Source organism: Dromiciops gliroides, chromosome 3, assembly GCF_019393635.1.
Source record: "Dromiciops gliroides isolate mDroGli1 chromosome 3, mDroGli1.pri, whole genome shotgun sequence".
Lineage (NCBI taxonomy): Eukaryota > Metazoa > Chordata > Mammalia > Microbiotheria > Microbiotheriidae > Dromiciops > Dromiciops gliroides.
In genome coordinates this window covers 229,547,514-229,559,071 of record NC_057863.1, presented here as the reverse complement: position 1 = coordinate 229,559,071, position 11,558 = coordinate 229,547,514, and the positions used below count along the sequence as shown (strand labels likewise).

Sequence of the window (11,558 nt, the reverse complement as noted above, 5' to 3'; positions counted from 1 at the left end):
TTTTGTGTCATAGACCCCTTAGGCAGTCTGGTAAAACTTATAGACCCATTCTCAAAGTAATGGTTTGTTACTTATTGAAAACAAAAACACTAAATTTCAGTTAGAGGTTTGTGAAAACAAAAAACATTTTTCCCATCAAAATTTGCAAAACCCTTGGAATCTATCCTCAGTCAAGTTAAGAACCCTTCATTAGAAGTTAAATTCAAATTATGTTTATATAAAGTCTATCTGGGTCATGGGAAGAGCTATGAGATATATGCTTTTCACAGAATTCATATATAGCAAATTTGAGTTTTAAAGAATGGATGGGAAGAATGTTTTGTCCATGTGTGTATGTATGATGTGTGCATATGTGTGTATCTGCGTGTATATGTGAAGTTATGTTATATTATAACATATTACATGTAACATTAACTTATATGTATGTCTTTGTATGTGCATGTACGTATATGTACACATACATATATTCATATATATATATGGGTGTGTGTGAATAGTATTAAAATTATATATTCCTGACACTTATTCATTAATCCATTTTAAGGTACAAGCTAATTAGGAAGCATATAGGAAACTATTATTGCTACTTGACATGATAAAAGGCTCTATTTTATAATACCTTATTAGTAATATTTGCAGGGAATTCTTCAATTTAAAATGTGGAGCTTGAATACAGAAACACTTATTAATGGTGTTTAAATTTTGAAGGCATATAGGATTATTGAGAATACTTCTGACAAGAATAGGGAGGTGAGTGAAGAGTCTGTACTAAAAGGCATCATGAATAATGATTTTAAATGTGATGAAAGGCTTGCCGGGTGTTGATTGTCAACTCTGAAATCCTTTCATTAGAATGAAGTGCCATCTTCTGAACGTTAACCAGACCTCAACTCCAGACATACTGATAGAGCAAACTTATGCCACTTGAATCTGATTTGTGTCAGAGGAGTCTCTGATTTGTTCAAGGTAAAGATTAAAATGTGACTTCCTTGGAAGGAAAAATTCAGCTTCCCCTACAGGTTTAGAGATAGTTTATTTCTTAAACAATATGTACAAATTCTAACATGAAAATAATGAGTAACATAATATCAGACTATTTACAATTCTTTTTGTTTGTTTGTTTTTACAAAAAAATTTACAAGAAGATTTCTTCTCTGTAAATAACAGGACAGACATACACAAAAATCAAACTTTTTCTGTATTACATACATAAATAAATAGTGATTTTAAATGACTGTTACAGGGAACATGATTTCTACAGCCCACTTGGGTGACAGATAAACAGTTCTGTTATCTTCACACTACAATATAATTAAGTAAAGGAAAAAATAACTTTACATATAAACCTCTGTTAATCACTCTGTAAATCATGTAACTTGCTAATATATTCAGTAGAGATATGACAGTCATTACAGTTCATGCCGATAACTGAGCACTGAGTTTGGGCATGCAAAAAAACATATATAATAATCAACATCTTCAGGTAATTCATTTACATTTCTTAAATAATTTTTAAAACCACATGCAACAGTTTTTGAACCTCATTTCCTCGTTCCAAAGTATAAGATCTCATAACATGACATAATTATTTTGGATTTTCAGTATCAACAAAAATGAAGGATTATAAGTCACAAATTACAAGGGGCATTAATAAATAATTCAATATCACAACAGACTTTTCCAGATATGAAGGACAAAATAAAATTCCCACTGGCATTAATTAGACTCACAGGACAGAAAACAACTTTTTGTGTGTGTGTTCTAAATGAGAAATGAGATAAGTTGGCCTATTTCAGTGTTTGATTTTTGAAATATTACTTTTCTTCTGTCTCCTATGTTGCCAGTGTCCCCTTACATTAATTATATATCTTTCTGTGGTGTCCAGGCCTTCTTCCACAATCCTAATATGGGCAGAATCTCTTTAACTCAGCCAAGATGTCAGGACAGGGCCTGATGTTTGTTCCTTTAGCTTTATAAGAAGCAACAATATGTTCTAGTTTAAACTCTGATTTGTAAACATTTCCAAAATAACCTAGCATAAAAATGATCTCCCATAAATAGTATGAAAATTATAACATAAGATCATTTGCAAAAAGAATCTTAAAAGTTTCAGTTGGACAAAAAATCTTCTTGAGATATTCTAGGATAAATCCAAGACATATACACTCTAGCAGGAAAGAGTGTGATTTATGTAGTACATATTTTCTTTGTTTCCAGAACCTTGTTTTTGAGTAGCTAAAAGATTTAGGCAGTTCAGTCCCATAAACTCTAATTATGATTATTGAATGCAATAGTATTGTCTTCAAATGTGAGATCTGCCCAGTTTCAATACACCTTATAAATTTCTGCAGGATAGATTTCATGATTAGGCACAGAAACAATACATTTGTTTCCTTTTAAAGAATAGTTTTGAACTCTACAAAAGTGAAATTATGACTTTTACTTTGCCAATGTGAACTTATTGAAAGTTAAGAAAATGCAAAACAACTGGCAGTTTAGCTAATAATTTATTATTTTTTTTAATAGAAACCCACCATCCAAACTGAAATGATGTGTTATGGAGATTAAAAAAATAGAAACAGATGTTGATATAAGCATTTCCTTATTACTGTGGAATTGATCATATTGACTGTGGATTTCAGCCTCTACCTACAGTTTTTAAATAATATTTTATATTTTGTCTAGCTCAGACCTCCTTATTTAAATTATACATGAATTAAAGAAATTGTAAAAATTGATTGCATTGATCTTATGATCAAAAAAAGGACTAAGATAAACTCGAACTTGACACAAAATGTGTGTGTGTGTGTGTGTGTGTGTGTGTGTGTGTGTGTTTCTTTCCCCTCTCTTAAAATTTTGCTATTGTTGATTTTGGTTGTTGGCATCAGTGCTCGACTTTAGCATACTTTTCCAAGGAGACCTCTGTACTGTGTTTGCTTATACCCCATGTGTTTTAACATGAGTTTCTTGTTTCTTTCAACAAAAAGGTTGAAATCTTAGAATCTGGTGTATTTTGTAAGGTTTATATATATGCTTATCTAAATTAAGGGCTGCCTGAAAAACCAACAGAAACTTTCATTTGGACCTTGTATTTTAGACTATATACATGATCTACTGAGGTTATTCATTAGGAGTTTTCAATTTGTTCACATTAAAAGGAAAATATTTTAAAAATCAACATTTGAGTTTGATGTTCTTGTAAAGAGTCTTACAAGTAAAACCTAGATATAACATCTGGGTATATAGAAACTGGTCGGTGGGTATATAAATAATCTTATATATTTGTGTGTGTGCACATGCATGCATATTCATAGGTTCCATGAATTCTAAGTTCTATGTTAGTTGCCATAATTCTTTGCACCCATACGAAAATCATTAAATGAGATTTGATCATTTTACATGTGAGGTAAGAATGAGAATGTGCTATTCTAAAATCTCAAAACATATTTTCCCAGTAAACTTCAACATGAAAGCTATGCATTTAAAAAAGTTATGGTTATCTTTTTAAACAATAGAAAACCTTAAGGAAAATTAATTATTAAGTTCATCTCATTAATTCTCATTGTCTTTGGCAGGATTCCTGGGATTGTGATTTTTTTCCACATGGATAATCTGTTTTTAGCCTTTTCCAGTAAAGAACTAAGTCCAATATGGTATGCATGTGTGTGTAAATGCATGTATGCATATATGTGTATACATATTTGCATTTATTTGTGTCTATTTGATATGCATCTCTTGAAAAATACTGTAGTAGTTTCATGTAGTATTTCCTAATAACTATTGCAATCACATATCCTGATATAGTAATTAACTGACCTTATCCCATTTGGGAATGGTTAGGGAAATTTTTACTGATCCAAAGGGGAAACTTCATCTACATAATAGTAGAGGTCATAATGATGAGTCAAATGCAGAATAACTATTTTTCTCCTATAAATCAAAACATAGTACATTGCTCAAAAAAATCAATCATATAGACTTCTTTTTGAAACATTACAAAAAGCTAGGACTGCAACTGTCTTCATTTTAAGAATGAGGTAACATAACTCTTCAATTATATGAACATTTTAGGAAAATGGATGCAAATAGCAGTGTTCCTTCTTAACTAAAGAATGAATGAAAAAAAAGAAATAACATTGCACAATTGAGGAGTTTAAATTCCTAGACATAAGAAAAACTTCTATTACTGGACTAGGCGACAGTGAAATGATTGATTTCCTGAAGAAGGAATGGGAAAATTCTTGGGACCAAATTAATCAATTCCTTGGATATTCTGGTTACTACCTAAATAAGTTGGTATCACAATAATAGCCAATTCATAGTTAACATGAATTTATCTGGATCTGGTGTGGGCATTAGAATAGATTTTTAGCTACATTAACTGGGATGTTCAAGTAGAGCAAAATATAATTCTAAATATTAAGCATTTTTAGGAGGTCAGTTGGAATGGTAAGGATACTTCAATGACATGAAAATCCTCATTTTATGTACTTATTCACTATTAGTACATACAAATTATTTCTCAATGGTGTCTTTAACTGATAATTATGACCTAACTATAGTACTTCTCATATAATTTGGGGAAATGGTTAAAATTGATTTTCCCCAACTAATATTTCTTAAATGTATACTACTCACGTTATTTTCAGACTAAGATTTCTATAATTGCCCTTATTTTTAGTGCATTTATTCCTGCCACATTTCCTTATATAATCTACCCAAAGCTGTTCTAAACTGGTCAGTCAAATATAAAAATCACTTTTCTCCAAAAATCCTTTCTCAAAGATAATCAAAGACACATATGGCACCCTTTGTATTTAGTCTAACTATAGGAAACAAAATCTCGATTACAATAGACATGTTCTTCATAATGAAATAGGTGTGTTTTACATCTTCAGTTGGCAGAATACAGACACTACTGTCATTATGCTTGTAGCATGCAGGATTGCAGACTTGAGAGGATTGGGGGAAAAGTCAGTGCAGAATTATCAATGAATTATATGTGATCATAACTTCAACTAGGCAAGATAAGGATGGGAAAGTACCTATTTGTCCTGCAAATATCCTGTAGTTCAATAATCTTTCACTCTTTAAAAATCATTTCATTTTAATATTTTTCTGGGGAAGGCTTGTAGTGATGTGGATGATGTTTAAGATGAGGTCCTAAGAAATGAAAAGAAGTATATTATAGCTTTATATAGTAGGTAATTGATAAATATCTGTTCATTAGATTGAACAGCTGTGATTCGTACATAATAGACATTTAGTTCCTATTATCTTCCTCTCTCTCTCCTATTCCCAATTCCCCCTGACACGTACATACTATGAAAGCATAACATAAAATAATAAAGAAGGGAGGAAGGAAGGAAGGAAGGAAGGAAGGAAGGAAGGAAGGAAGGAAGGAAGGAAGGAAGGAAGGAAGGAAGGAAGGAAGGAAGGAAGGAAGGAAGGAAGGAAGGAAGGAAGGAAGGAAGGAGTAGAAAGAGCCTATTTTGCTCACAACACCCCTGTAGAGTTATAGTGGGTGAAAAAAGTCAACCCAATATCAATGATCATTCAACTCTGGTAAGAAGAGTTATAAGTGAGGGAAAGTACACATTTCATGTAGAACTTTAACACTTTATTCATGTCAAAGAGGAATGTAATTATGACATCCTGTGTTCCTAGTCACCTCAATCAGATTTTTAAGAAAAGTCTCCGTACTCACTGTGAGGTGAAGATGGCAGCAGGTCAGGTGTCCGGAATGATTTTATTGTGGCTGGCCCTTCCCCTCCAGTAGTTAATACTTGCACTTCCAATCTGTAAAGTGTAGATGGTCTCAAATTGGGTACAGTCAGAACATAATGATCCTAAAGTGTTAAATAAAATGAAAATGAATAATTTGGATTTAGTACATAAAGATTTCTCTGCAGATATTTTGTTCTTTATATGAGACCATTTGCTTATAGTAATACATCATCACTTGAATTTTGAAACCACATTTAAATTTGTAAGAAAAGAATGTTTCTGCTAATTTGCCCAGGTTCTCCACTGTACAGTTTCTTAGCACCTAGCTAAATTCTTGGCAGCATCAGACATTTGGCAAAGAGTAAATCTGCAAAGATGCCAATTCTCAGGGTTCACTTGTGGGATTTCAATGTTCTTTGTTGGCCTTAGCATACAGCTTTCCCATGGTTTTAAGTTTTCAACTGTACATCTTGTGATGTGAATTCATGATAATTATAATTATAGTTAAATGGTCAATGATTTTCATTAAACCACAATTTATGTCAGTGACTATGACCTTATATACTTATTTCTTTACATAGAAAAATTCTTTTAATTTTTAGCTAGATTTTTTACAGATATGAATACCTCTGAAAACAGACTATTTTCTAATGTCATGAAAGTTTCCCTTTTTAGAGCTTCAATATCTCTCTCTCCTTTCTTCTTCCTTCCCTTCCTCTTTTCTTTCCCCTTTTTTTCCTTCCATTTCCTTTCTTTTTTGTTATTTTTTATTCCTTCCAATTAAATATTGTAACTAAACTTTCCCAAAGACTGAGTGGCTTAGAAGTGAGCCCAACTCTTTATATTATCTGCTTCTTCAGTAATACTTCAGGAAGCAAGTCAAGTAGCAATCACTTCTGAGTTAATTGTTATTTAGTATGTCATTTCAAAGAATAAGAGTTACTTACAGGAGAGAGTACAGAGATCAAAAGTAGATTTTGCACACAGCATGGACAAGATAACCCTTACTGCAAAGCTATGAAAGAAATAGCAATGCTCATTTCTTCTCTTATTTAAAATGAACTGAGCAGCCACAAATTAATTGCTAGCTAAAGGCAGTCTAGGGAACATATAAGACCAGGTGTGGTCAGCCTTCATATGAAGATTTTATTATTCTATTATTACAAGTTGAATCTACATGGTGTTGGAGCTTACAAAGCACATTCAAAGATAGAGAGAGAGAATTTCAAGACATCACAGAGTACATAGTATATACTGAATTCTGAATTCAACAATGAACATTCATGGAAGAAGCAGGTACTTCTTTCTCCAACACTTACTGCTGGCAATATCTGAGATTGGGAAATGATACTGTTGGGTAAGCTATTTTGTCTACTCTCCGTGGTGACTTCTGCCCAAGTGACTTGAAATCCTGTCATAGGCTGGTAGAGATTAGCCTTGGACATCTTCCAGGAAAAGTGTCCCGTGATATTGACTTCTTGAACAACAAAAGATGCTGAGAGATTCTCAGGCTTGGTTAACACTTTGGAAAGAACAGGACCTGTAACAGCATTAAGAACAGAATATGGTGTTACAGCTACATTTCCAGCAATGCAAGTAGGCCCTCTTATGAATTTGTGAATCAGATATTATTGCCGTCTTCTAGAATTTCTAGTCTAGGCTATTGGGAAATAAATTTCGGGCTCAGTCAAACTCCCTCTGATGCATTAAAGATGGAAAATGAATAAAAAATCTGAGCAATTTTCCCAAAATGTCCTCTATTCTGGGCTTCTTTTTCCTTGGCAATATATAATGATGTTGCTTTGTATTAGTGGAATGTTATTTGATAGCAAGAACATTTTTTTCTTTTTTTTGAAAAAGATTTCTGTTGATACCCTTTATTTTCCCTCTCCCTCTCCAAATCCAAAGAACCATCCCTTGTAACAAATAATTTGAAAAAGAGAAAAATTCATCAAAAATAAAAGTCTGATGTTATATATAATGTCCCAAGCTTGTGAACTCTCACTTTTACAAAGAAGTTAGGAAAAAAGAGGGCAGAAAGGTTATTTATTTTTCATGAACTTCACTAGCAAGACTGCATAACAGAACAACTCCAATGTGGACCATTAAATTATGATATGACATTATAAAAATGGCAACTTGTGAAATACATTCTGAAAATATTTTCCCAACATGGTTGACATCCTCCAAAGTGCACTTGGTTCTTCATTAGATCTTGACTTACCTCCTTCACCAGGACAGCTAGTATGTTTGTGGTTTTTCCCTTTCAGAGCAGAACAAGGAGGGGTGGTAAAGAAAATACTTTCTGCCTTCAAACGACCCTTGGGTCTTGCTGGTTGGACAGTCACTTTATATTTGCATGAAAATGCCAAATCTTGAAGAATTATATAATTTTCCTAAAGCAAGAGAAAACAAATATGCTGCAAATAAATTCATTAAGGATAAAACAAAATTGGCAGGAGATAAAAATCATTTTATCCCTCCCTCAAAAAAAAAAGAATTTTTTTCTATATGTTTAGCTGGCTCAATGTGGCTTTTATAAAAACTACAAAGGAGATACTGTCTGTTATGATTAATTACAATCGTGAAACATCATTGCTGCAGGATATGTCCTTTAATATTAAACAATACCTTAGTCATTCTGCATCAAAGCAGCCAACTTCTAACACTTGGAACACACTCTTGAACTTGGTGGCAATGGGGATGGCAGTGCAAAGTTGTAAATGCTAATCTAATTTATTTTTACATTAAGAAAACTGATTTAAGCTGTTCTGAAAGATTGCCTTTAGCCACATGTAGCAGATTTTCTTAGAGAATATGCAAATCCCAAAAAGGCCTAATAACAATCATTGTTGCCCTTACAGCTTCTAGCTGTGCTATTATCATCAAACAATTCATCCCAGATCCAGACTAGCTTTCTAAGGGGTCAGACATTTGGCTGCTATTCTATAGTGTGGATTTTAGAAGTTACATTGGCATGTGAAAGACCTATCCCAGGTAGCCTTTTTGAGTCTCTAATAAGTATTGTTAATGCAATGTAATGTTTCTTTTATTTGGCATCTATTAATTCTTATTGGTATTGGCATGCAGCATAAAATATTTCTAGGAATTTCTCTTCTAGAAGGATAGAGGTGCCTGCTGAATCTCAGAGAGGAATATGGCAGTGAGACAGAAATAAAAGATGTCTAGGGTCAAAAAAGTGTGGCTGGAGCCCTTTGAGCTTACTTTTACTGGAGATGTGGATTAATGATTGGGGTAGGGAGCAGGAGGTAGATTAAAAGGAAGAATGTGCTTCCTTGATAAATTTCTATGATCCTCTTTTATCTGAGAAAGGTTAAAGGATTTGGGTGCCTAACTCACATAAGGTTATAGCAAGAAAAAGAGATAAGGAGAGAAAAAATAGAGATAAACCAAATTTGTTTTTTCTTTCTTTCTTTGAGTCAAATTTTCTTTTAAGGAATACATCTCTAATTTTTATGAAAATCAATGAAAATGTAGGGTCATATAGACAATATTTTTCTGAGATTTTTCAGGAACCTGAAGTTCAAATCTGACCTCAAACCCTTAATAATTGTGTAACCCCTGGAAAGTCACATAACTTCTCTGATTCAGTATCTACACCTGGAAAATGGGCATATTAATAGCTACCATTTTAGAGGGCTATGAGGATCAAATGAGATAACATATGAAACACACTTTGCTACCCTTAAAGTGCTAGAGAAATGCAGTTGTCAGCATTATTCTTCTTATTTTTATTATTTCAGTACTTTTTATTCTTTATAGCCAATAATTTACTGATATCTCATTGATCCAAAGAAGAAAGAAATTAGATTGAACCAAAAAGCAATCAGGAAAAAGTAAGCAACAGTGACAACAACTAAAGGAAATTATAAAGTGAACCACAGACTGCTAATAATGTACTTCTTTAGGTTCCTGGTACTCCCAAACACAGATCTGGTGAGAATTTATGGGGGAAATAAGGGTTTAAAAAAACAACTACTGAAAATGAAACTGTGTAAGATCCATTAGGCTTTAATATAGCCACAAAAAAGCACATGGGACAGAGAAAGAGAAAACAAAAGGAAAAACAGATTTAAGACTAGTTTTAAGAGAGGTAATAAAAGGGAGTATTAATGGACTTGAATTTCAGAGGGAGAGTTTTTGTTATTTTACCAAATGCTCAGCGATTCAATAGTCTATCTTGATAAATATCCAGCACTGCACCTGTAATAGTCACCATTCTTTACACTATTGTGATACAGCAGTGTGGTGCATGGATAGAGATTTGGATCTGAAATCAAGAAAAGTTCAAATCCAGTTTCATATACTAACTAGCAGTGTAAAACTCAACGAGTAATAATCTCTGTATGCTTCAGTTTCCAACTGTTAAATGGGGATAATAATAGTACTTACTTACCAGGGCCATTTTGAGGATCACATTATATGATATTTGAAAATCACTTAGCACACATAGTCAATATTTAATAAATCTTTATTTCCTTCATCCCTTTTTTCCAGGAATTACTTGCCTTCTTTTACTCCTACAGAATACAATGTGACATATGGCATGCTCAAGAGAATTTTCATTCTGACTCTTTGGGGAATTTGCTTCATATCCTCATACCTCAATATATGAAGAATTAGAATAGTTTTATATCATATTTCCTTTTTCCAAGGAACTGAAAATTCTTTCAAAGACAAAAAACAGAATTCTGTGGGACAGGGTTCTTTTACATGGGAGAAAAAGACATTAAATAACATTCAGAGCTATTCCAATCCAACCTCAATCCAATTCAATCAAATTCTAATTAGGCATCGACTATGTATCAAGCATTTAGCTTAATGCTGGGAATATAAAGATTTTTTTTAAAGTCTTTACCCTCAAAGAAGTTATAGTCTATTCAATATGCTTATTTAATAGTTCACACTGGGGAAATATGACAATAACCTAAAACACTCATAGGATCATAGATACATAAATTTAGATCTAGGAGAGACCCTAATGACCATGTTCCAAAGCCATCAATTTATAGATGAAGAAATTGGAGGAAAGAGACATTAAGTTGTATGACAAACATAACAGACAGTTGAAAAGCCAAGAATGGAACCCCAGGTCCTTGTATTCTAAATACAGCAAATAGTTTTGTGTTGTATTTTTTTTAATTCCTGTTGAATTGAATTGAATTTGTGGTATTTGGGCAGGGCTGGCTCCCCTGACTTCTTTCTACTTTACCTATTCTTAGGAAATTGAAAATGATACTTTCAGGATGAAATTATAACAATGGGATACACTAAGTATAGGCAATTGTCAGCTGTGATACTCTACGTTGTCATGTTGGTTTCCATTATAGGTTGTACTAATCTAGGCTTACCAACAATGTAACTGAGTTTCTGCCTGCTTACCAACATTAAGTTTTGCCTTTTTTGTTGTGGTGGCTACTGAAAAAAGAAAACATGAAGGGAAATCTTGTGAGAAAAGGCTAGAGAGGTTTTCTGGAATAACATTGTTGGGAACCTGGGATACATATTTTATCGACTTTTTCAAAACAAAAGAGTCAATGACAGTTTTAGGGCATGATGACTACACATAAAATCGGTGAAAAGGTTAAATAATTAAGACGTTTAAAAATCAGACAAAAATTCAGATTTCTTTTCCTTTATCCAATTTTATATTAATTCAAGCTACAATAGCATTCATAATAGGATATTTAGCATGCTAGATTCTATGTGTTATAAAAATTATCTTTGATATGCCTAATTTCCAAAAAGATCTATTCAATCTTTAAAATATTAAATATGCCTAAAAGACATAATAAGATCAAGATGTTTAC

The 11,558-nt window shown here is 32.7% G+C and overlaps 1 protein-coding gene across 2 annotated transcripts in view; it reads right to left on the bottom strand.

Moving 5' to 3' along the window:
- Positions 1-1,014: 1,014 nt before the first annotated feature.
- Positions 1,015-11,558, bottom strand: part of ANOS1 (anosmin 1) — a 251,753-nt gene continuing 241,209 nt past the window's right edge. For both annotated transcript variants that reach the window (XM_043998140.1, XM_043998139.1), the window contains 4 exons: positions 7,952-8,123; positions 7,047-7,267; positions 5,708-5,849; positions 1,015-5,163 (listed from right to left, as the gene is read on the bottom strand). In XM_043998140.1, coding sequence (XP_043854075.1) covers positions 5,108-5,163; positions 5,708-5,849; positions 7,047-7,267; positions 7,952-8,123 — 591 coding nt within the window. In that variant the 3' untranslated portion in view covers positions 1,015-5,107. The remainder of the gene's footprint in view (positions 5,164-5,707; positions 5,850-7,046; positions 7,268-7,951; positions 8,124-11,558) is intronic.